General features: G+C 42.0%; 3 protein-coding genes across 3 annotated transcripts; 2 read left to right on the forward strand and 1 right to left on the reverse strand.

The window, feature by feature from the left end:
• Positions 1–735: 735 nt before the first annotated feature.
• LOC128725254 (vacuolar protein sorting-associated protein 35) lies at positions 736–3,786 on the forward strand. Its single transcript, XM_053818983.1, has 6 exons — positions 736–795; positions 927–2,125; positions 2,206–2,875; positions 2,948–3,162; positions 3,237–3,420; positions 3,508–3,786. Exons 1-6 carry the CDS (start codon positions 736–738, stop codon positions 3,667–3,669), a joined length of 2,490 nt encoding a protein of 829 aa, XP_053674958.1. The 3' UTR covers positions 3,670–3,786.
• A 2,848-nt stretch (positions 3,787–6,634) lies between these two features.
• LOC128727647 (mucin-5AC) lies at positions 6,635–26,959 on the reverse strand. Its single transcript, XM_053821578.1, has 13 exons — positions 26,438–26,959; positions 25,812–25,960; positions 19,841–21,157; positions 16,307–16,509; positions 9,646–9,747; positions 9,413–9,562; positions 9,124–9,243; positions 8,964–9,058; positions 7,563–7,654; positions 7,286–7,478; positions 7,074–7,209; positions 6,838–7,014; positions 6,635–6,752 (listed from the first exon to the last, which is right to left on the reverse strand). Exons 1-13 carry the CDS (start codon positions 26,943–26,945, stop codon positions 6,635–6,637), a joined length of 3,360 nt encoding a protein of 1,119 aa, XP_053677553.1. The 5' UTR covers positions 26,946–26,959.
• Positions 11,174–14,690, forward strand: LOC128727568 (chaperone protein DnaK). Its single transcript, XM_053821495.1, has one exon. It carries the CDS (start codon positions 11,174–11,176, stop codon positions 14,648–14,650), a length of 3,477 nt encoding a protein of 1,158 aa, XP_053677470.1. The 3' UTR covers positions 14,651–14,690.
• Positions 26,960–27,443: the final 484 nt, after the last annotated feature.

The raw sequence follows: 27,443 nt of genomic DNA on the forward strand, positions 1-27,443 counted from the left end.
TATATGAAATAATTATAGTTTATGAAAATGATGTAATTAAATCTATCTGCTATGATTGAAAAGTATCTTGTGCATGATATCACACATAACCTTTTTCATAATAAATTTAAAGGTCCTGAACAGGAATCATTGTGCGAATTTGAAAACACAGCGACGTTTGACATTTCTCAGATTCTGTTACCAGAACTACTGTGCTGAATATGTCATTTTTGACACATCGATGGAAACAAACTAAAAGGAAAAACAACAACAAGGGCACGGCAAGAAATTGTCTTTTATCAATTGTAATTCTGCCATCATCGTGTTATCAGAAAAAGCTCTGCCGTTTTTCGGCAGGTGTGGTTGTATTAGCGGACAAATCAACACCACATCCAATTGTGTTTACCTTGTGCGGTTTGTTAGATGGAATTACCTCATACGACTAAGTTGGAAGAGTGGGTTTAAAGTCGTAAAAAACAATAAGCAAACAATTACAAAAACAGTATCTACGCTGAACCAAGTAAACTAAAGATAACAATCATACAATACAGAGAAGCAAATTAATAACGATGGTAAGTAAATCCGCAGCAAAACAACTCCGTCAAGATATCATGTACATGTTTGCGTGTAAAGAAAGCGCCGATGTTAAGTGGTTTGTAACATCTCTGACTTACTAACCGCGATAGTGAGCGTTTGCGTTGAGTCGATCCGTCTTCCAACTAAAAAAATTCTTAGTGATATCAAGCGCCGGTCATTATGTATCTTTGGAATTCCGCCCACTTAGACAATTCAGTGTTGTTCCGACGTGCAACGGAGGTTATTTTTCTATAGAACTAAGCCATATTTCAAGTATTACTTGTCTAGCAGTTCTCAGTAGTTGGCAGGCTTTCGATGACAAATAATGCAAATAATAATTTCCATTTTCTACATATTGTTTCATTTATCAGCCTCAAACGCCTATCAATTCAGTAGATGAGCAGGACAAACTGCTAAGTGAAGCCGTGACGGTTGTACGAACGCAATCCTTCCAGATGAAGCGTTTTCTGGACAAGGATAGGCTTATGGAAGCCATGCGGTGTGCGTCAACCATGCTAGGCGAGTTGAGAACTTCTCTGCTATCGCCCAAAAGCTACTACGAACTGTACATGGCCATAACGGATGAGCTAAGACACTTCGAGCACTATCTACTGGACGAGTTTCAGAAGGGCCGGAAAGTACCGGATCTCTACGAGCACGTGCAATATGCAGGAAACATCGTACCACGACTCTATTTGCTCATTACAGTAGGTCTGGTGTACATCAAAACGAACGGAGCTCTGAAGCGCAGTATTCTAAAGGACCTGGTAGAGATGTGCCGCGGTGTTCAGCATCCGCTGAGGGGTCTATTTCTGCGGAATTACCTGCTTCAGTGTACGCGGAATATTTTACCCGACACAACGACTGTGGGCGCCACAGGCGATGAAAACGAGGGCACTGTAATCGACGCAATCGACTTTGTGTTAACCAACTTCGCCGAGATGAACAAACTTTGGGTGCGAATCCAACACCAGGGTCACTCGAGCGAGCGAGCTCGTCGCGAGAAAGAACGCGAAGAGTTGAAGATTTTGGTGGGAACAAATTTAGTGCGGTTGTCACAGCTCGAATCGGCCACGCTTGATATTTACCAACGGCTCATTCTGCCAGGCATCCTTGAGCAGGTTGTCAGCTGTCGCGATGCGATCGCCCAAGAGTATCTCATGGAGTGCATTATTCAAGTGTTTCCCGACGAGTTCCACCTGCAAACTCTCGACCCGTTCCTGAAGTCGTGCGCCCAACTGCAACCAGGCGTGAATGTGAAGAACATCATCATTTCGCTGATCGACCGACTGGCACAATACAACCAGCGCAATGGAAAAGTTACCCAGACATCGACCGGCACGACAGAGGTTATCTCCGCCATTCCAGCTGAAGTTCAGCTTTTCGAAGTGTTTAGCACGCAGATCGCAAACATTGTCCAACTTCGCACGGATATGCCGATGGAGGATACCGTCTCCCTGCAGGTTGCTCTCGTTAGTCTTGCTCAAAAGGTTTATCCCGATCGGGTTGATTACGTTGACAAGGTCCTCGAAACCACGTCCCAGATTCTCGATCGCATGAAATCATCCAGGTACATAGTGCAACGAAATTAGATAATGATCGGATAAGCGAAACATGCCAAAATTAATGACACTTTTTGTTTTGTTTCAGCATTTCACATTCATTATCCGTCAACCAGGAGCTTTCGCGGTTGTTGCGATTGTGCGTTGATTTTTACAACAACATACTAACGATATTGGAGCTGAAGTTCTTCACACCATTGCTGGAGAAATTCGATTACACTTCTCGAAAAGCGCTAGCGATCTACATTGTGATGAACATTCTCGAAAATGAAACACTTATACCAACGGCCGAACACGTGGACAATGTACTGACGATCATTTCTCCCCTGATCCGAGACCAGGACGATCAGCCAGCGGATGTACGCGTTAACATGGAAGATTTTGCCGAAGATCAAGGCATTGTCGGGCGGTTAGTGCATTTACTGCGCTCAGATAACCCGGACACACAGTATAAAATACTGACCGCCGCAAGAAAGCATTTTGGAATGGGAGGACAGCAGCGCATTCGTTACGTTCTACCTCCACTCGTCTTCCAAGCGTATCAACTAGCTTATAATTACAAATCGATAACGGCAGAGGATGAAATGTGGGACAAAAAATGTCAGAAAATTCTGCAATTTTGTCACAGTACCATAGCTGTGCTGGCTAAATCGGACCTGCCAGAGCTGGCGTTGAGAATGTACTTGCAAGGTGCACTGTGCATTGGTCAAATTGCCTACACCAACCACGAAGCTGTGGCGTACGACTTTATGACACAGGTTATCATCTTCAAATAACTATAATTACTACTTTATGATGTCCTAACCGAAACGATTTTTTTATGCTTTTAGGCATTTTCGCTGTACGAAGATGAAATTTCCGACTCAAAGTCACAGTTTGCCGCCATCACGTTGATCATATCAACGGTTGAACAGATGACCTGCTTCTCGGAGGAAAATGCGGAACCATTGCGTACGAGCTGTGCTTTAGCCGCGTCGAAGCTTCTAAAGAAGCCAGACCAGTGTCGTGCCGTGGTCACTTGCGCTAGCCTCTTTTGGAGTGGCAAGTAAGTTTATTGGTAATGCTTTTGAGTTCATAATGAACCCTTGTTTCATACTGTATTATACTTTTTAATTAAAGACAAAACGGTCAAGAGTTGCGTGATGAAAAGCGCACGCTTGAATGTTTGAAAAAGGCGGCAAAGATTGCTTCGCAATGTCTGGATGCTGGCGTTCAGCTGCAGTTGTATGTTGAGCTATTGAACCATTACATTTTCTATTTTACGCGGGGAAATGCCCAAATCAGCGTGTCTATGCTAAATCAGGTAAGAAAGAAATCGATTTGCAGATACGAAAATTGCCCTTATATCAATTTAATATACTATTCTTTTATGTTTGAACGACTACCACAGTTGATAGCAAAAATCAACGAAGAGCTTCCGAATTTGGAGCCAACGGAAGAAACAAAGCAGATTGAGATGCATTATCAAAATACACTGGCACACATTCGTAGCCGCATGGAATCAACCGATGCTGGACTGGAGACATCCTTCGCCGGAATTACTTTGAACTAAGCTTCTGAATTCAGTTAGATTTTTTTGCCTTACGGATGAGAGTTTGATGATAGTATATTACGGATGAGCGATAGATTTATATTGAACATATTTAAAACACGAATGATCTAATGATTCTTACTGAAACTTACCGTAGTTACAACAATAAATCATAGAACACTTATACACAAAAAAACGAACTTTTACTTTTCTTTCGCTGTCTTTACCATCTATCTCATTGTTGTTGAATTGGGTGTACATTATCACTGACAGCTAACATTAATCAGATGTTGAACTTTTGATAATAACCAACATTAACTATATTCGTATTCCTAGATAAAGGATTTAATATGGTTGTGAGCAAATATCCTTACATCTTTTAATTTATTTCAGAGAAACAGCAAGAATTATGTGATGAAAACGTTATTTTTGTTTGTTGCTGGACCCGACGACATGATTTACTGCATTCATCTCATGTTTGTTATTGCTTTCCTAACTACTTCCATGCTGCTATAAAACGACATCACCCTTCACAGCTGATACACACTTATTGAGCCACATTTTCAGAGTGCTTTTATCCAAGGAAACATTCATGAAAAGAGACGACAATGGATTTTTTTTGTTTCATGCGTTATGCACGCGTTCCCATTCGTTCACAAGGGGCTACAAATCACAAAAAGATAATGCAATGCTTAACTTGATTGCCTTCTATATGCATTTCATGTACACACGACATACCAATCTGAGGAAACGATAGTTTTGTAGATTAAATTCCTAGATTCATCTAGTTGAATAAGAAATCGAGGCTACCTTCTTGCACCACGTACTCAAGAACTCATTTAAATAGATTCGTTAATTTTCTTTAATTTGTATTGAATCCCATTACCGTTTTGGTGATCAAATATAAGCTACTCTAATGCGCGTCGAAACACATGGACGCGTGAACGGAATGACGATGTAAATCTTGTGCGATAATTGTGCGTACATCTAAACACGCTAAGTAAGATCACTAAGAAACGGCAAGTACGGAAAACTTCCGATACAGATTACTGAACAAGTTACGTTCAACTTTTCATTGATACATATTATTGCTTTGCTTTTGATACTGTCTTTTTAATCATTATTGGGCTCGCGAACTAGCACGATTATTGTACCCTTGCATAATCTTCATTTTATGTACTACTGGGATCATCATGGATGCCTTTGCCCTTACAATCTCATTCAATATGTAAGTTTTTGTATGTTTGTGCATGTGTTGCCGCTGTACCCTATGGCGCACGTTATTGTAAATGTTTTGATCGTTAAATTTTGGTTCAGTGTAAAAATTCTATCGAAAACAATCTATTGCGAACTAGTTTATACTTGTCTCTTTAATTTACTTCGTTACGGAGTTCGATTTATATCAATGCAAAACTACTCGCTCTTTGTATACTAACTTGTAGGAGAACTGGTTTCCGCTGTAAAAACACCGCCTACGTTGATTTCATATCCTTTTCTATCATACTCTACAAAAAACAAGGCAGGATTGGGCTAGGAAATGGTACTTAGTGCATTTAATTGCTTCAAGCTCTCATCCGGTTCTGTCTATTTTCCGATTGAAACAGAACTCGAACGGCGTGTGTACGAAAACTTCGCATGAATTGTTTGATCTTCGTTCAAAATGTTATTACGTTTTTACATTATTGTGGTGTATTATGATTCATATTTGGTCAATGTTGCGTTCTCACGCTTGTTTTTTATATTATGTTTGAATAAATCATATGTTTTGTTGAAAAAATACACATAAATGCCGGAATATGGATAGATATATATCGTATTGATAAATGCGAATGAATCATTGCATTATAGATTATTAACGTAAGGGACACAATGACAGGAATAAAATAACTATATGCATTTATAAATGTATAATTTTTAATGTGAATATGATTCCCGGCATTGTAATACTTCAAAAAAGAAGAACGTTTTAATATTTTCTGAGAAACAAAAAACAAAACAAAAAATTAATCGCATTCGTTGTATGCGCTTTCCCGTATCTTTGTGCCCCGGTGAATATATAATAAAATTTTAATTATCCTGTGACATCAGAAGGAACCACATTTTAGTTTCTATATGCTTGGAGAATGCTTAAATTGTTCATACCAGGATAATGGGCAAGCTGTTGTGATAAGATCAACGCAAAAAGATGCATTTGAAATAATTATAACATCAACGGGGCAACTAAGAAAAGGCACTTTTATGATTCAACCACCATACATCAACGTTTCCCGATGTATGGCATTATACTTTTAAGTATTCAAATAATAGTTTGCTCATTAATTTTCTGATAGTGTAATATACACGTTGAGTGTTTTGTAAACGAGAATAAAATACTAACGCGGTAATTTTTGGGCAATTTAACAGAGAAATAATTATGGTATTGCAGCAATGTATGTCGAGAATATGGCTCACGCTGCATTTTACAGTTTATTTAGTACTAAACTAAAGAGCGAGCCTAGATGTAATGCTTGAATATTCCGATATTCGATCTGCACGAGGATAACAACTTATTTGTGCGGTTATCCTTTAAAGGTTCAATTTACGACAATTACCAACGTTGTGGAGTAAGATCTTTATGGGTCCCTTATGTGGGTCTTGTTTTGGCTGCATATAGTAGAAACAGTTGACCTAAAATGTCCCTAACTTTGATGCCTGAGGGCTGATATATATATAGCTACATATATAAGCACAACGTGGATACGTTTATCGAGAAAGTAAGTTCAAACCGGAGAACAATGTGCATACACGCAATTCTGATATAGATAAATTATTGACAGCTGATTATAGCAAAAGTAGCTTTTAAATTTATTCCCCTCGGAATCATTAGTTAATGTAACTCTGCTTAGCACAAGCCAATCGAGCGGACATTGGCAGACTTTGTTCGATTGGCTTGTGTTGCAGTGCAGATCCCGTTTGCGAGACGAAAGTGAGAGATTGTGAAGACAATTTACAGCACATGTAAATTTTCACAACTCTTGGATTTCGAATCGCGAGCCCAAACACGACCTAGTAACCCTTTCACCTTTAAACTAGCGGACGTACGTGAGCCCCGGTACTTCCTGGGACTAATTGAAAGAAAAAAGAAATGGAAGATTCCACAAATACCATTGATTATTACCACCACCAACGAAGAAACAAAGCCTTACATACCTGCTGTGCGCACTGCCAGGAGGAGTTTCAACGAAAGCGCCACTGGTTGTTGGTGGTCCTGAAACTGGAGTATTAGGATTCGTACCACCGCCGATTCCAGCCAGGCAAATAGCACCTCCCAACGGGGAACAGGCTCTGCGTTTCGATTTCCGAATCGAACGTTTTCGGAAAAGATCCCTACACATAAAAAATAGGCTTAATACACATGTTTGTACAATAAGATCTTTAATATTTACCTTGATTTTTCTGGATTTTCTAGTTTTAATCTGATTTGAGAAAGCAACCCCACCAGCAACTCGTCTACATTATGATTTATACCGACGGATGTTTCGATGAACTTACAATCATACTGTGTAGCCATTGCTTTGCCCTCTGTGGAAAAATTCGATATACAGAAAAATATGTATTAGATGGTCAACGCTCGATACAAATGGTTATCCGTACTTACCATCGGAAGAAATCATTCGACTGCGCGCCAGGTCTGCTTTGTTGGCCACTAGTATGACGGCCTTTTGAGCGATATTTTCCGTCGTCCACAGGATTTGCAAAATCCGTTCAGCTATAAGAAAGCTTGCCTTGTCCGCAGACGAGTATATCACGCAAAATCCGTGCGGATCGTAAGTAGACATACAATTTTCAGGCTTACGTGTTAGAAGGATAGAATGGACAAAGAAAGAAGTTTTTCAATTATCGAAGTGAAAAAAAGGTATAATGCATTTACTTACCGCCATTTCCGTGTAACTGTGATCTATAAAAGTTAGCTCGGATTCTTCGCCACTAAGAAGAACGGAAACCGTTTTTTCTCCTGAATCATCATCTGACATAAGAGAAATTCAAGACAAACAGAATCATTAAATAGAAATATGCTCTAGTCGATGGTGTTAAAACAATTCAAAAAATTAAGCCTTTTAATCAGAATGTTGAATGGATTGTCACAGCAGTTAACAAATTATCAATTTAAAGAAACAAATTAAATAGCTGTATTTTTCTTCAAAATTTTGATCATATTTGCATTTCTGAGTAACACTAAAATCGATTTCATTGTAGCCTCGTGAGCAGAACGCAGTTGAATACAGTATAGAAATAGGAATACAACGCTTCATCCTTTTGTTCTACCAAAGCAACGCAGGATAATTCATGACACCACCACAACAGAGCAGCATCTTTTATAAGTAATTGCATTTGCTTTTAATGCCATCGTGAGCAACGTTCGCCTACAGCCCTACCGCTACGTTCCAGGTATTGAACACAATAACCGCTATGCGGTGGTGATTTGAAAAGCATCAAGGTCGACAATACACGCTTCATTGCGGTTCGGATGAAGAGGAGCTGAAAAGCTTTACACTGGGAAAATGCAGGTGTCAGCAATGTCCGGACTTTTACCGGAGCCGTTACAGGCATCCATTCCAATCCATTGCACTGCCGATGTAACCACCACCCCGGCGGTGGATGGATGGTTAGATAAATGAATGAGTGGATGGACGGATGGATTGATAGGTAGAATATTTCGTACGAAGCAATAAACGGACAAGGAAAAAGATGATAAGTACATTACAAGCGCGTGGAGTCGTCGGTATTAAATCAGCACTTGCAAAAAGGTCATGTACATGCCTTAGGTAATATAGAGGATTCAGTGTAGAATAACGAAGGAAATTCAATTAAATCCTTTCTTTTACCGGAGTTCTACAGTTACCATCTGCAAGCAGTGCTTTGCCTAAGGCACTTTTCCGTATTATGGCTAGCAGCAAGTGTACCAATGTATCAATTGAAAAGGAAATTGATTTTCTTCAACGGAAATTACCTATGTAAGGGTGTTATTTGTCTTGAGTGTTTATTGTTCTCTAGAAAAAGTAGTTTACTTTGCATTTTTGCATCAAGCTAATATTATATTTACAGAAACATCACATCCATATATTATAATTCAAAAGATAATAATAAATTCAATTTAATCAAGTGTATTGCTAAATTTAGATTAGTTTTAATTTAAATAAAATAAAACTAGTTTTTCTCTCTAGATTCTCTTAATAGAGTAGCTATAAACAACCATTCAATCGGGAAAAAGAAAATAAACAAATAGCTTGATAAAATAATATCGCTGACCGATTCATAATGTAGATAATACCTACCTATACTAGTGTCATATGCGTGTAGATATTCCGAGGTCATAAATTGTGACACTAATGAGCTTTTCCCAACGGCTGCTCCACCTAACATTAGCACTCTGTAAGGAAACCCATAGCAAATGAAAAAAGGTAAATTTATAATCTCCCACTACCCAATCATTACTTGTACGGCCCGGATGCTGGATTGGAAGTACTGCTTTCTCGGCTGGATGCCAAACTACACGTTGCCGACGTTCGTGCAGAGCCAGCTACGGCTCCTGCGGCAGGAGTTAAGTGTTCGGTACTGAAAGTAGATAATAGAAAAAAAAGTATCCAGATAACAAGCTTACAATTACTACTTAACTAAGTAACAATGCTGTTAAATATAATAGGTTTATTAATGTTTATACTGCGGCTGATACGGAAGAGGAAATGTAAGAAATAATGGGAAATGTCTGAATCGTGCTTATTACCTGGAATTTGAACTAGCCACGCTGTTATTTGATTTGCTTCGTCTGCTTTTCAAGGAATCTCCTCTGTTGACGACACCTTTGCCGGTGATAGAAAAATGCCTCAGTCTGTAATATTCTTCTTCAACACCTGTATTGGGCATAGAAGCAACTCTGCAAGAAAATGAAATGTAAAATTATTGCAAACTTACTATTGAACCTGTTAAACAATACTATTGTTGTTTCATTGCACACACCTTGAACGTTGTTGCGGCAAACATAGTTGGTTTGGACGGCCAGATGCTCGACTACCTGGAGTTTTGACCGACTGGGATCGGCTGTGATGGGGACTACCGTAACTAAAAGGAAGTAGAACAAAATTTCAAATTTTCGATAAAAATCCTATTCAAGTTAAAATATTGTGAACTATAATAATAATAAAGCCATTCCCGATTGCTTTTTGGAGATCTTTTGTTAGAATTTATTTAATTTAAAATAAAATCTAATAATTTTATCAATTTGGCAACCGATTATCTTCCCGTATCATTTTGTTTCATTCATTTTCTTTTATTAAATACATTTGCGATAAACCCAGGACATCGAAAGAAAAGTGATACACGAGACGAGGAGTTTAAAACATAAATAATAAAACTCGTTTCAAAAATATTCTTTGTGGCCTAACTATTTAGTTTTAATGACCGAGCATGTAGTAGAAGAGTCGCATATAATACACGTTTGAAAAAGCTCGAGCTAAATCTAAAATATCAACCGTTTATATATATTTTGTGAACACTATTCAATTCAAAATAGAGAACTCAGCGTACAATCGAGCGCTTGAGCGTAGGGTAAAAACGCACCAACCGTTGAAACGAATAACATTAGTGCGACTGCGCTGAAAATCAGATATTGCTTGCGACAGACGAGATGGCCTGGTTCCCATCACATTAGATCTTTTGCGTGTGGTTGTATACAGTGCATTTGAGCAATGCTGAAACATGTTAGTCGTGAGAAGAAAATGCTAAATTACGGCATATTTGCGAATGTGCTGTTGGTTTCCGTTTCTGTTGAGCTTTCGTTTGCTTAGTAAGTGACTCGCAAGTGCAAGAAATTCCTGAATCTCTTTGTCCAAGAGTAGTTTGCCCTTCGGGCATAGTGGTGTTATCATTCTTTTCACATGCACAACAGTTGCAATTTTTCTCCTAAGCCCTTGCACAAACGCTTATTAAAGAGAAGAGTTTAAAATTATCCTGATCTATAATCTATGAAACGTACTCATAAACCAAAAAGAACGAAAAGGAATGTAAGTGGTGGAGTTTTCATTGTTCCAATATATTAGTCTTCCGTCCATCGAAAGCTACTGTGCTTTTTACTTTAACTTAGCATGAAAGCACGTCCAATGGTTGTCGCACAGATTGTGTGACAAACAATGAATAATATGTGTATTGTTTGTTTATGTTTTGGTTTGTGACGAAGAGAACGTTGACAAAATGTCAACGTGGTTTCGGTGGGGAGGAAGGTACGGGAGCAAGCAGCTGATGCGGGAGGGATATGAAGCAGTAATCAGTTCACGTACACAGAGACAATTACAACAAACCGGAGTTTATCAGCTCGGCTAAGTATTAATTAATTATTTTTTTCTCATCACAGGGACATCAGATTAGCCAAACCGTGCGTCCCATACGACTTCCTAGCGGTAATGAAAGGCTTGCTTTGATCAGCACATGGTTTCGGCGTTAGTGTCTTAAATATTCGAAGGCATTGTGAGGTCCCGGATATAGTGAAACAATGGCTTCACCAGCGAAAATCATTCCACCACAACAGTCGCCGAAGTCGGACAAAAGTATCACCCCATCGACGGTAGCAATCGGAATCGATTTTGGAACCAGCTTCTCGAGTGTGGGCATCTACCGGAATGGGAAGTTTGAAATCATTGCCAACGAGTACGGCAACCATCGCATCCCGTCGGTTGTTGCCTTCACCGAAAAGACGCGTCTGGTGGGTGAAGAGGCGCTTGCCCAGACAGACATCGATCCGGCAAATTGTGTTATTGAAGTGAAGCGGATGCTGGGGCAGCATAAACGACAAGCAGCCATCAAGGTGCAGTTTAAGGGCGAAACCAAGAGCTACCATCCGGAGGAAATATGTGGCATTATACTGGCCCACCTTCGTGCAATGGCAGAAAAGCAGCTCGGTGAGACGGTTACGAGCGCGGTCATTGCCGTTCCAGCTCAGTTCTCCGATGGGCAGCGACAGGCCGTGCTGGATGCGGCCACTATCGCCGGTTTGACGGTGCTTCGATTAATCAACGAACCAACCGCGGCCGCAATCTCATACGGTGTCAACAAAAAAGTAATCGGCGAGCAATACGTGCTGGTGTGCTCTTTTGGCGGTGGCTTTCTGGACGTTTCAATTGTGACCATTTACAACGGTGTGTTCCAAGTGAAGGCCAGCTCTGGTGACACCGCACTCGGTGGGGCTGATATTGATGATCGGTTGGTGGGCCACTTCGTGAAAGAAATCCAGGACACTCAATCGCTCGACATAGCGCAGGATATGATTGCTCTACGTAAGCTTCGGAAGGTCTGCGAGCAAGCAAAACGTACACTTTCTTACACGAGTCAGGTGACAGTGGAGATCGAAAACCTTCAAGACGGCTGCCAGCTGTCTTCGACGCTCACAAAGGACATTGTGGACGAACTGTGCAAGGATATGTTCGAGCGCATTATTTTACACGTGGAGACGGCCCTTCGGCGTGCTCGGAAGGATCGATTCGCGGTGCACGAAATTATGCTGGTTGGTGAATCTTCGCGCATACCGCGTGTGCAGATTATGTTGAGTGAATTCTTCGATCGTCGCACTCTTAGCAGCTCGGTCAATTCGGACGAAGCCGTCGTCGTAGGAACAGCCATTGCCGCCGGTATACTTAGCGGAGACAAGTCGTGCGAAATTCAGGATCTGCTCTGGTGGGATTTGGTTCCCCGTTCGATCGGTATGATCGGTGAAGCGAGCGATGGCACAGGAAGTGATGGTGAATTTCCCCGCATACTGATCAGCCGCAATTCTACGCTTCCGTTGAAAGTGCGCCACAGGATAAAGAACTTTCGCGAGGCCCAGCGGCTTTACGAGGGGGAAAGTGCCATTGTTAGGGATAATATTATTTTGGGTCGACTGCTGCTCGAGGGCAACTTTGAAGATGAGCTCGAGGACGTGGGCTTGTCGTTCAATGTAGACCTCAACGGAGTGCTGCACGTGATGGTGGAAGGAAACATTGAGCTTAAGGCCACGCTAGATAAGGGCCGCCTGGAGCGGTATGAGATTGATCGCATAGTGTACGAACATAAACGCTTAATTCTCGAAATGGAACTCGGCAAGGAGAAGGAAAACCAGTGCAAGCAAAAGGAATCACCGATGCCAGTGATAAGGCAGGCGGAGGAACTCGAATTGGACGGTACGGCTGTGGGCACCTGGGACAGGTTTAGTGAATGGTTGCATTGTATTTGCGTCGTTACATTCGATCTTGAGCTGGGACAAGCGATGGAGCTGATATATCCCAAACACGTCACGTTGACGGAACAGGAAAAAATGAACATCTGCTATTTGGCGTTTCCGGACTCGAATTCCGGCTGCATGGGCGACTCACAGTTCCACATTCGGCTACGCGTTTCATCTGGTTCGGAAAACTCGGTTCTCCCGAAAGGACTGCAGGAATTTAACTGCCATTGTCTGCCGGTGCACAGAGCAGATCCTGGTCACTTTTGGGGGTTCGTCTATTTTCGCCAGATAAAGGACGCCACACTCAAGCGCGGGTACTTTCAAAAAAGCCTTGTCCTGCTTACGCGTTTGCCATTTGTCAATTTATTTTACGAGCTTTGCGGAGTCATTGCGCCTGCCTATTTCGGAAGTGGCGAACCTACACTCGAGGACACATGCGATAGTGTCTGTAAATGGCCGTCCTTACTCAGCGACGAACCATTGCAGTTGCATCTGCTAGGTAACGTGTATGACTTGGTTATACCAAGGCAGAACGGTAAATATAATACGCTCGTATCGCCCGTGGATAACCTCTATTCCGCCAACAAACCAGGCACTAATGCACGCCAAAACCAAATCCGTACCATATCATCCGTGCATGAGATCGACATCTTTAGAAGTCTGCAATTATTCCTGCCTCACATCCATCTGCTCTGGGAGCTGGTGTTGACCGGAGAACCGATCATCGTCACCGGTACGTCACCAACCGACTGCGCTCACATGGTGCAGTCGCTGACTAGCCTTATCAGCCCCTTGGCGTACTGTGCCGAAAGCCGTCCCTATTTCACAATTCATGACACGGAGTTTAAGGAGTTCACGCAATGCAAAAACGGCCATCCCTCGATCATACTCGGCGTGACGAATCCGTTCTTCGCCAAAACCCTCCAGCACTGGCCGCACACGATTCGTCTTCAGGATAGCACCGAAGCGCAGTTACAACGGCAACGCATGGTAACTCCTTCGACAGTAAATTCGTCTTCCACCCAATCGCCATCGGTTAGCGGGTTGCCTATGGACGGATCGGCGACACTGTCAAGATTGTCGAAAATCAAACAAATCACTCACAAGCTGCTAGATTCCTCACCAGGACTTTATACACAGTACAAGCCCTTTGTGCAGAAAGACAAGGCATTCATCAAGAAGATTCTGCTTGGGCTGAAAACTGACCGACCACTCTCCGTACAATCGGCGCTGCTGCGACGACACCTATTAGAGCTAACGCAAAGTTTCATGATTCCTCTCGAGCGCTACATGGCACTGCTGATGCCGTTGCAAAAGGACATCTCGCCGTTCCGCTCGGCACCGCAGCCACATCCGTTCAAGCAGGAGGATTTCCTCGCAACGCTCGACGAGTGCGGCCCGCAGTTGACTTCGACCTGCAAAGGCGACTGGGAGGGTTTGTATCGACGATTTTTCAATTCGCCAAACTTCAAGGGCTGGTACGAGATGCGCTACTTCGAGCTGGAGCAAACGCTGCAGGTGTTGCACATGCAGACGCTGTCCGAATCCAACCTAGCCGAGTGGGCCAAGGGTAAGCTGGAGGTGGAAATTGTTGATATGATTTTGCGGTTGCGCAACAAGCTTACGCTTCTGCAGGCTAGTAGCACCGTAATGGCTGCCTTGCCCGTTCAGCTTAACGCCCGGGACACCCGAGAGCAGCTGCTGCGCCACATGGAGAACATGAAGAAAAGTCTTCCGGATGATTTGAAGCAAATCCTGGGAGATGCGTGATGTTCCCACGTGAATCGAGTAAAAATAAAGCCAGGCAATACACATAATCAAATGTTGCTTTTTTAACCAAAAACAAAACCAGTAATCTGTTGTTTCTTAGTTGATGACAGCGCGATAAAATTGAAAAACAATTTTATCGTTTTTTAACCTCTACATACTACACATGGACTTTGAGCAACGATTTAAACAATTTCATTCTATTTTTAAATGAATCAATTTTAATCATGAATCATGAATGAAATTTTAATCAACAACGCGCACACCAATTCAAAACAGAGTAATAACGCAAATCTGAATGGCATGATTTTAGCAATTCATTCACTCTGAACATCTAATTCATGCATACCATTATTTCATACAAAATTTGCAATTCCATCATCACCGGGCAAATAAGTTTGCACAGAATGAATGAGATCTGAATTTCGAAATTTCTCTTTACCTATTAGCACGGGGGTGCACTTGTAGACAAACTTCATACCATTATAAGTTTGCATCAAGTCCCAATGGAACGCAAAAGTTGACTCGATTTGGTATGCTGTTGTGACCAAGCAACGCTGTGTACGAAACTTGTTCTTGTTTTAATTTTAACGCCTGAATTGTTGTGCAAACGTGGAATTATGACAACAGCAAAAAAAACAGATGAACAGGATGAAATCGATTTTACCTTGGAATCAAAACCTGTCAATAAAGAGCACAGGATCGAAAATGATCTTTCTGGTTGATCGTACTTGAACACGATATATCGGTAATTTTTTTTTCGCAATTTCTCTCCCTTTCCGTTGGGGTCTTATATTCCTGACAAATTGCGAGGCGGCATACCGTTCGCGGTTTGAATTCTGTGATTTCAGAAGTTCACGGCCAATTACCGAGCAGTGGCGGTGGCCACATCAAGCGGAAGTTACAAGATACAACTGAAACGACGTGTTTCTTTATTGAAACGAGACGCACCAGTCTGTGGTTGGACGGATTGTCCGAAATTGAAATTCGTGAAATTCGAATAAATGTTTATTTTCCACATCCTCGCCAAGATTCGGCCGAAATGGAAAAGCATTCTTTTTGATGATCAGAACACACCTTGCCTGTGTGAGTTAAACCGTTGGAAAATCGAACGTGTGCTAGCGCACATTCCGAATGTGTAGGATGCCACCGTCCAAAAAGGAACCGAACGAAAAAAACAAACTTTCCCGCTACCATGCCACGATGGGAAAAGGAAAAAAGAACATCTTTTTAATGGTGAATGCAGCATGTTCACTCTCCATCAGAGTAACATTTTTACGTGCCGGATATTTAATTAGGCAAAATGGTTTGTTACATTGCACGTTTTAGCCTTGATGGCGTGTTCGGTAATTATGCCACGCAAATTATTGCATGTATAGTTGAAAGCAAAATGGGGGCAAGTAATCATATCTTTCCGAGACATAACGCAGCCCAAAAACAACAGGAAGTTATTGTTTCCAATTTCATTTATAGGCTGCCCGAAGTACGAAGTCTAGCGCAATGATGATGCTTCAAAAATGAGCTCCAAAAATGTCCTGAGTGGTTTTTTTTTCGTGTTTCACTCAATTAGCCTCGTTTTGCGAGAGCGAGTTGCAAATGGCTTTTTGTTTCCCCGTTTTATCATCTTCACCTACCAAGGGACAGAGATGCGTGACTTACCGCATTTCGAAGTCCTTAATTTCCTCCGTGGTTAACGTATTGGTCACGTCCAGAAGCTGTCGCATGTGCTCCTCTCGTTGTTGCTTCTTCCTTTGAGACGACTGTGGGTCGCCTTTGCCACCCTGTTCGCCGACGCTGATAAAGTCTCCCTCATTTTTTAACAGGATCGTTTCCACGGAGGTGTAGTCCAGACTAAGTGATGGCTGTTGTGGAAGAGCATATAAAGAAGAACAGTTAGAAAAAACTCTTGCTGATCTGATCTAAACGATTGTTTGCCATGAGCACTTGAAATTTCAGTATCTTATGTACAAATAAAATCCATTGTAGGTATTATATATGATAACAGACGGAATAAGAAATAAGTAAAAATTTATGTATGTATGCAGAGGTTGACTGATTGCCGAACGAAGGCTAACGGTGGTAATTAAGTGAAGCTTAAAACGGAACTCTTAAATCTTGACGAGAGCTTAAATGCCATTAATCCACTACCCTTAATGTTGCCACGCTAACGGCAAAAGGGATAATTATCGTGAACGGGATAATGGGATATGTTACGCTCTTCCTTTGAATTTACTCATAAGAACAAAAAGAAGAAGGAAAAATGCTTCATCACAAACAAAAAAAACGTTTAAGACCTTTGCAAATTCACTACGTGCGCGAAAATAACGTTACCTTAGTACCTACCGGTACGAAAATCATTTTTTTCATTCATCCATCACCGAACATCCTGACTATGGAACGAATCATCATCACGCAATTTGCGTGCGGATGAAGTCTACGAGAGTCAGGTCCCAGGAAGCGCAAACAACCAACAGGCCAAAAGACATCAAATAAAATTAATCAATATCCCAGGGGCCACCCCACGCAAGGGGGCACTAACAAGAGCAGAAATACGTTTAACGCGATGAAAACGCATTCTGCTCGGTGGTCCACGCTCAGTTCACCATGGTAATGTTGCAGGCCACAGCGTTTTGTTCCGAAAGTGTCTCGCTTGATTAAAACAGGGAGATAACCACCAGAGACACGCACGTGTGGTTGAAACAACCGATGGTGAGTCGGGATGAGTGGTTTCAGTGCCGTTACCTCCCCGGTTCGATCACATTTATCTCATTCACCGAACGCCCACGTAATGTTTTCCCTCCGTTCGCTCGCTATCCTGCGGATCTCATCCGTAATGAAATCATCGACGCACCGACGATGCCATGACGCTGTTGCCAGTGTCCCAGCGTCAACGACCGAAAGGCTGTGTGGCATTAGGCACTTACTTGCACGAAGAAATAAATTGGCTGGAATTAACTGGCGACATGAGGCGGGAAAAACACAAAAAGGCCAACCGTAGAACGTGTGGGCCTCTCTGCAAACCCATGCTATTCAGGAGCATGTAAGCAATACTCAGCAGCATTCTTCCCTTTTGTATAGCTCATTTGGTTTCGAATTGGTTTTCCCATATAATGAGGAACAAAAATAATGCGCTTCGAAACCAGCTCTTCTTAGAAAAGAGGTGTTTCGCGTTTGCTGTCTATCATATACACGTCTGCTGCCATCGTGCTTCTGAGAACTATGACTAATATGTTAAACCAATTTTCACCGTTATTCTGTGGCGGGATAACGTTCAAATGACTCAGGAGCATATCTTTATGAAATGGTAGGTAAAAGGCATATAGGGAGGATGGAACGGAAGAACCTGAACTCTAGAGTATGACAAATTATTTTTATCACATGATCAAAAGCTTAAAAAATAAAATCAAATGTATATATTTGGGAAGTTTAATCATCACTCTATTGGAGTTTGTATTTTACGATACTCAACTGCAAACCCAAAAGGCTCCTGTACTATAATAAAACGCAACTTGAACTGTTTGGCGGTCATGGGATCAGCATTTGGAGTTATTTCTGTCCCTCGTGGAGCCAAGGTTACGTGTATTTACAACACCATGAACCGAAAACTGCGGATTTATTTTACGCATTGCTTTCGCACGTGACGAACATTGAAGAATAAAGGGACGCGGCAAAGCAATCCACAAAAGTGTGAACCAATCAAAACTGTGGGCCATTTCAAGAACGGCTCTTGTTGAACTTCAATCGACACCAAAGATCGGAATTCGATTATCGTGAACAAATGGGAAAAAAACGATCAAACACAGCTTTTTGAGATATCGAGAAGGCGGTTATTTCATTTATGTGAAGTGCACTGCGTCCTAGATTTATGGCTAAAAGGTACGCTGTGGGTGACGGAAAATCAGTCGGAAAATCCCACTCGTTGACCGTTTTGTAAAGCTCCCTGCAGGATGACGCACGTTGCAAAGACTCTACAAAATACGGACCTGAGTAAGGTATTAAACAAACCAACAATGACATTTGTTGAAATAATGAGACTTCGTGTTTATCAAGACATTAAATAGAAAAAAAAACCACTAATTATTATTCTTGTAAACATCTGATATTAATAGAGCACGCGTTAAGTCGTCAATAAAAACACACGCTACAAAATTGCATACTATAAGGCTTGATATTCTTAAAATAGCAACAATATAAACATAATTCAATCATGTACCCTTTTCCGGAAGTAACGTTCCAGATCGATTACTTTACATTAAACAAACTTTCCTAGCGCACTACCATTGACGCACTAAGCTTGGCATTTCGTTGGAGCACGTGCCCTAAAACCATAAACATTGCATTGTACCGAATCACGATGTAAATTCCTCTCATAACCGAAAACCAAGGCTAGGTCGTGGATGAATAACTTCGTTTTCACAACAAAACATTACCCCATAACCGTGCTGTTACCGTCGTAGCTAATTGGAATGTAACATTGCCTTTTACTCCCATATTCCCATTATGGCTTGCAAACGTACAAACTACATCACATTAAACAATAAGAGGATCTGCAATATACGACTGACAGCGGTAGAATAACTCACATACCTTTTGGTCCAATAATTTGCTCATTTTTTTAAGGAACCGATTCATCGTGATACGTATGGATATGTTGTTTGTCGAAAGGCCACAATTCTGAACACCTTTGATATATCGTCGTGTTTCACGGTGTATGATTAAACATGCTCAGCCTGAGCATCACAGTTAAAACGACTAGAACTTGAGTAATGCGTTACCACCCGTCGAATATCAGTTACCGTAAACATCTGTCCGTATGCAACCCCGAAAAAAAAACAACAAAATCGCCGTAATATAAACCAGTAACCAAAAACAGCAACGAGCACAAATTATATAGCTCTACAGGACAGCCACACGCTCTAGACGCCGGCAGGTGGAAACCGTAAAATTTGCTCAAACGATCTTTTCCAGAGCGGCTTTTTAGTGCACAATATTTCGCGCAGCACACCGACACGAGAAATAAATCACGCAGCACATATATACAAATTTCACACGCGCGTAGGACACTTGAGATTCGGAAGTTAAGATTGATGAGTAGGATAATTTTGTGATAAAAACAAAACAAAATAACCGAAACGTAAAGAAAAAATACACACACAATACGCAGATGGAACAAGGACTGACAAAACTACGTACTTGCTGTACGACTATTGTCGCCCGCGGTTGTGTACAAACTGCTCCTTCCATCGGATTCGGGGTAACATTTATAGCCCCAGTTGGTAGTGCGCCTGTGCCAACGACTTCCATCGATCGGAGGCCACCGCCACCAGAGGTCGCTTTCGATGCGGGAGATGGCGCACGCGCTTTAGCCGACGCCATTGTTGCCGGTGCTGTTGCAGCGACTGCTGACTCTAACTCCCCACTGGGTGATATTGATGTACCTGCCCCGGTACAGCACGAAGTTTCCGCAAAGTAATCAACGCGTAGATCCGGAAGCGTACCACAACCGAGCGGCTGCGTTGCTGTCATACTGGACGATTTCGACGGCATCATGTCAAACTTGGTGGCGATCTGGTCAAACTTGGACATTCTCGGACCGGTGACCCCACTAGTGGCCGATGCAGGTTGCTCCAATCGACGTTGCGGCGTGAAAGCATCGGATGTGGCAACAATTCGATTGCGCTTGGAGGGCGTAACAGTGCGTTCAGCCGGCGCGTCCCGGGTCTCCTGCTGTGACAGATAGGTGTACTGTTGAAAGATCGAATAGTGATCACTGAAGATTTCGGCATCGAACAAAGCCTTCGACGGTGATTCTCCATAGGCAGCCGGTCCGCCGCTTCGACTGTCGTCATCACCTCGTTGCTCATGCTCAAACAAAAGCTCCTCCTCGACGGCGAAACATTCGCGCTGTATGCGATCGTAATCGATCGCTTCTCGATCGAACGGAAACATCGTCAGGTCGGGATCATAGTTTGGGTTTTTGAACGGTTTTCCCGACCCACCGACGGACGTAACGGCGGCTGTGGCTGCGGCCACCGCACTTCCGGCCTGCTGCACGAGACGCTCTTTACGTGACTTAATACTGTTCATCAAACGCTTCGGGGTGGATGTGGTCGATGGTGACGGATCGATATGTTGCTTTACAGGCGGAACCGACGACTCTTTACCTGTTGGTGCGGCAATTTGTTCGTGGCCCGTGGATTCGATGATTTTCGGAGAGTGGTCCGGAGTCAGCTCAACCGTTAAGGGTGGCAATGTTGGTGGTGGGCGACGCACGGGGTTGGGTGATTCATCGAAGCTGAACATGGTTTCATGAGTGCGTGCAAACGAGCCAGTATCACCTCGACTCGCGAAGGTTTTCGGTGACATGGGCGGATCAAAGGGAAATCGTGTTGCACTTGAAGATACTGGCGCTGTTCGTGGTTGCTGTGTACGACTCGATCCTTCAGCCATCACTTTTGGAGACTCACGCAATGGAATCATAGGAGATTTTGGAGAAAGGTCCTCCAATTCCTGCCAAGTAAATAAGATAAAATTGATAGTGTAAACAAAATCAACAAGTACAGTACAGTTTAGTGACATACAATCATTCAGTATAGTCTAACATAGATTCAGTATAGTCTAACATAACATGTTTCAGATTGTCCGCTTTTTTATTTTGTATGCCTTCTTTCACACATTACTTAAAATATTTAAGTAAAAAAGCATACCATCAAAATTTGTAAATTCGTTGATAAGGCCGCGATAAGGCGCACAGCGACTGTTGGGAGAAAATGCCTTTCAATCCAGAAATAATTTTTCAAATCTTAATACGGCCTGGCCGTCCTTAAATAATTAATAATAATACTAACAAAACTATAGAGACAATTTTCATATCCCAAAGTACAGCTAGTAAAGCTATACTTTCATCAACCACCAGGCGCCTCCATCCAACAGCACCTGATATATCACACACCAGGCGTCTCCATCGGGTAATTTTTTCCTAAAAACTGACATTACAGAAGATGCATATGTCTGTTGTTTGCATCACCCACATTTCAAACAGTAAATCTTGCCTTGAATAGTTTATGCAGTTCACATTCGTACAATGTATTGTGCAGTTAAGCAGAAAACCTCCAGTGCTTGGATTTATAACGGACAGAATTGTAAAATCTACTGTAACGTTCTAAATTTCACATTACGCTCGGAATTTAGACTCCAACCTGCTCCACGTGCGGCATTATTGAAGTTCAAAGCAAATGACCGACGCTCCAAAAACACCCACAAACTAGCGTGCAATTTATTGTCCTCCATACACACGTTGGTCGGCTTTGGTCCAGCCATATAACACAAGAGATGGGTCCAAAAGCATGCCCACCCTTAGTCATATGCATGTTCTGCTTAAGTAAAAACTATGACCAAGAGGAATTAAAAATTCGTCAGCCACTAAGACGGACATGAGAGATGTCACACGGTCGCAAAGTTGTACCACGTCAAATGCTAGACGCTACGCTCGTCGCATACGGCAAAGATTTATGACCATTTTCACGGTTACATGGGGTAAAAGACCCGCCGCAAGACGCCTGAGAAAGAAAGACGGTAGACGAGCACGACACACGCAATGCAAAACTGGTTGATGCATACACATAAACGTGCTCACAAAGCGAAATGGTACGGTAAACACGAACTGCAATTGTTAATTGCATATTCTCTCACCGGTGCTGCCTATGGATAGCAGATTGTACGGCTTAAACGGCACCGGACTAAATTCAATATTATCGCTCCAAGAAACCTCTGACGCGTTGGCTCACAGCTTAGCATTAGAACTTTTGGCGCGAGAAAATATTTTCATTGTCATTAGGATCATTAATATTGTGACCGTTTGGGAAGCGAAACACGCTTCAAACGGAACCTACATTTTATTGCACCCCTGCACGCTATCCGAACATTTAAAGAAAATATGCCGCGTAAAGCGGGCCGCGGTTTGTCCTTCTTCCGTAAGAGAATGATATCAAAAAATCTGCTATGGACATTTGTTAAAGTGAAAAATGGAATGTTGATATATGTTTTGCACCTCCCAAGCTATGCTAACCGTACGAGTAGCAATACTATACAGTTCTATCAGATTCTATATTATTTACTCGCTTCGTCAGTCTCAAATCCAAGAGATTTATTTTAGTCAATGAAAATTCTGATTCATCACAGTTCAAGCAAACGCAACGCCTCAACGGGGCCATTGGCTTTTTGTGATGACAGAGCAAAATGTTATTCAAACACACGGCGTCCGTCGTGTCGCATGTATCGAGTGTGCGACATCCACTAGGCAGGCAGGAAGTGATTCCTCAAGCATGTGTGCAAAGCCGACTAAAATACGCAATCTGATCAGTCCAGACACGTGCGTTACTCGACAGATTTGTGTTTATAAAGCGAAGGAAAAGTTTTGTTGATGTTGCTATTTTCATTTTTTTTATTGTCTCGGCTTATGTAAATATGTTTCCAGTGATGAACTACGTGTTACAATTTTAAAAAATACGTGTATACACAAAAATAAGCTTTATGTTTAACAAAGAAGATAATAAAAGGTGGCTTTTGGTAATTTTATTTAAATTTTTATTAAAATAATAATTAGTTTTTGCTTGAATATGTAGAAGATATTTAAATTTATGTAGAACTAAATACCAATCCTTCCTTTTGTCTAGAGCATTGTACAAATAAATAAAGAATTCCATGGCACGCACGTTTGAATGAATGTGCATGCGTCATTTGGTATGTGTGTGTGTGTTCCAGCAGTATTATTCACGTTTGCTGAAAGAAAAATCCCACGAAACATCGTGCACCATGCGAACTGGCCGTGTGTAGAACAAAGAACATTACACAATAACAAAACAACATTTGGTTGAGATCTTCAAGGCCACAATTCAAAAGAGGATAAAAAGCATGCTCTCGCTCTCTCACTCTCAATTGTTTTTAGACATAAAGTAAAAAACATGGCTATCAAAAAACTGCAAAAATCATTGCTCACGAATCCATAACAAAAGATAATAGAAAAATATTGCAATGAAAAAGGAAAATGTACGAGCCAGCCTTTCGAGCACAAAAACGCCCATGTTCACGAAAAGGCCAAAGAAAGTAACTGTGACCCAGTCCTCTGGCTAGTGTGTCAAGTTTTGATACAAAAAAGGGGCCTCATTTTTCAAAAAAAGGCAACAACAGCTCCGTTTCGAAGCTAACACGGCACGTTGTTAGTTTCTTTTAGAAGTCATGAGCACGGAAAGTACTTATGATGTGATATTTAACATCACGTGACGCTGTGGGTGTAAGTGTATAATATACCAACGGCTTTTAAAGTTCTGTTTCATAAAGGAGCATGACATACGCATATCCTTACAAGGATAAACTTAAAGGTGCCATAATTTCATTAGATTCTAAAAATTATGCATATTATTATGATATTCAATGCTCAAAATATGAATCCAGTCAAGGCATATTTTTGGGCGCGGAAAATATTTTCCCTAGAAACACGCTTCTATAGGTTTCGTTCAGTGGTTGCGTGAATCAAATTTCCCGAATGACACTTCCCATCTCTCGAATGTTCGATTGAAGTGGTGCGTCTGTTTCTGACATTCTACTGTAACTGCGGGCGAAATATCGCCTAGATCTTTGAAGATATGACGCTACTGCGTTAGAGAAAATGCTCCTGGAATATTTGGCCAAATACATAGAACGATTCGGAAACAGACGTGTTGGTAACAACTTGTTCAACTTGTGAACAATGCTTTGATGATAAAACGATGATAGCGTTTGAATAGCCGTATTTCACATGCACAAATAAACCCAGCATTTCCAGTCGTATCGATTACGCTTTCTATTTCAGTCAAAACTCATGTAAACTTTAAAACTACTTTACTGGAATGTTTTACGCAGTTCTACCTTGATGCTGAGCATCCCATAACCAAGGTGTGTTTCAAAACAAATGCCGATGTATACAAACAAATTAAGTTATTGCGATAACATACAATCAGCTGGGGCACTTCAAATCCATCTCCCAGCACCACACGTGCGCACGTTTTACGCTTCAGGTTTGCTGCAAATTTTCACTCAGAATATACATTACTCCCGTCGTTGTGCTTGATATGTTTACACAATAGAGAGATGAAAAATTGTGCTACACCACTGCGATATCGCGTATGTGCTATAAATATCACGCAGACGCTAAGAATAGAAAGGCCATAGAGTGACGCTGACTATTATTAAAAAAAGGCATCGCACGCGGAACCACACACGCACACACGCTATACATAAAAACGCGCACGCAACGCACAGCAGTTCAGTGGAGACAAGTTTTCGTCGTCGAGGATGCTACCACGCGAGATGATGCACAATCGGGTGCAACGGCGTCATTGCGTGCAGTCTTGGCAAACGCAAACATGCCTTCCTCCACGAAAGGGAGCGCTCCGTCGTGTCCTGTGTCTTGTACTTCTCCGTTCTTCTTGGGAGGGAAGTAGTTCGAATCGAATGAATGGGTTGGCTGTGAAGATCGCTTCTTAAAATTACTCAACATCGCGCAAATGACGTCACGTGAGCGTTGGATTGGGGTAAATGCCAATAGCAGCAAAGATGCCACTGAGCTGAGTGCTTTCTTTTCGGCTCTTTAGAATGTAGGTTGCCCCGCTAGCTAATTGTGTATGGTCGTCGTACCGCCACGTGCGCTGCGTGAAACAAGATTGCTAGAGCACGACTGAAAGAGAAAGTATAGCGAACGAATCCCGTCGGTATATATTATGATCGATGCCTTTTGAATATTTAACTCCAGGCTAGCGCGGCGTTGAAGCACTTTTGGCAGGAGGTTTCCTCACTTAAATCGAGATGATACGACGTTTGCATCGAGGAAAACTACTACGAACGAACGAGGAGAACGAGCTTCTTGTTCGGTGTTTACGGGTAGCGTGCTATTGGATAGGATAAGTGCAATGCAGTTTGATAATTTGAAGCGTACGCATTCCACGTAACGTGCGCATACCAGTTGGCATTTGTACGAATGAATTCCGGGAATTAACGTAATCGTGGCATACGCATGCGACTGACACTCTGAGTTTCTTGGTGCGTGATTTTGGGAACTATTAGTTTAATTAACAAATTACCGATTACCGATGCCTCGTTACATCTAATCTATTTATTTATCGCTTACCTGGTAGTTGATTAACAGAGGTGTATCGGGTCCATTGATTACGGTGATGTTTTCATCCTCGTTATCTGCGGATTGGTTTAAGGTGATAATGCTGGAATTCTCATCCTCCAGTGAACTAAGTAACGGCTCGCTCTGGCCCGAAACGTCGCCTATAAAACAGTTTACGAAAAGCATAGAAAGAAAAAGAAAGTTACAGTCTTTTTTCCAGGAAATATTACATCTTTAGAGATCAATTACAGCTACTTCACATAACCGAGTCAGCCCGGGATAAGGCTCTGAACTGTTGTTAGGAGGAAATGCCTTCAGCCGACCTAGTATTGATATTTTTTGTTTTGTTATGATAAGTTAAACAATAGTTTCTACCATTAAAAAATAAAAATAATCTGTTTTAAAAGAGCAAAAATAAGAACAATTTATTAATTGTAAGCAATTTTGATAGAACTTATGAGAATGTTTTTCGATTTTTTGGTTGATAACAATGCTGCATATATTTTGATTAGCTTTTGCCATAAAAAATCATCAAACAAATAGGCTGATGATGAGCAGACGTTTCCTCAAATCTTTGTTTTACAATCAAACTAAACTGGAGGGCTACAAATGTCTCGAAAAGCGTGACGCACGCTTACCTAAATCCAAGGAATCATTGGTTTCCGTATCCGTCGTCGTCGTTACGTTGGTGATGTGCGTTGAAGCCGAATCCGTGGAGGTGTTAATGGTGGCCTCGGACGTTGTGGAAGAACCCATCACGACCACTTTTGGCACCGTCGATGAGCTGGCGGCTGCCGCCGCAACTGCCGTTGCCATAGTGGCCGCAGTTTTGGCTGCCTTGCTTGCCCGAGCCGTTTTGAAGTATAATCTTCGTAAGGCTGACGTTGGCGTTGCTGTGGGCACATGGCCGGCACTAGTGGGGTCTGGTTCTGGACTGCCGCGGGATACGTTTGGTCGCTCGTGCCCAGGACTTGTGAGATGAGCGGTGGAGGACGAAGAGGACGACATGGTAGTAGTAGTCAATGCCATCGAAGAGCCAACCGTGGACACGGCAACGAAGGAAGTTGATGCAACATATGTAGTCGCCAGCGGCTCGCAGTGAACGCTTTCGATCAGCTGTTGCGGCTGCGATATCGACACTGTCATGGCATCAGGGGGCACTGATAGAAGGAAGAGAGAGAGAGATTTTATTTATACTTAACAAGGTACACTCCATCAGTTACTTAATACGCGAAAGCACGCAGTACGGAGAAAAAAATGTCCTACATTTAAACACACAAGAAGGAAAGAACCATAAAGAGATCCACAAGACAGGAGAAGTGAATAATTTACTTCTAGTGCATATGCAATAAATCTCTGGTTTCACTCTCTGACCGTTACTGATACATACCTTTATGTTTTCGAGGAGTTGAAGGAGGCGGAGCCGGTGTTGGAGGGGGGGATCGGCAATTAACCCGCTCTTGCCGGCATCGCAAGGGCGAGGGTGAACCTGTAACACTTTCAATCTGGAAGCAAAGCAAAAATCATAGCAAGAAAAATTAGTTTAGTAAACGAGAACTGTTATTGATATTTATTTAAAGACGGCCTGGCCGTATTTAGATTAGAATAATTATTTGTGAGCTGAAAGGCATTTCAGTAAACGAG

Source organism: Anopheles nili, chromosome 3 (assembly GCF_943737925.1).
Source record: "Anopheles nili chromosome 3, idAnoNiliSN_F5_01, whole genome shotgun sequence".
In the NCBI taxonomy this organism is placed as follows: Eukaryota; Metazoa; Arthropoda; class Insecta; order Diptera; family Culicidae; genus Anopheles; species Anopheles nili.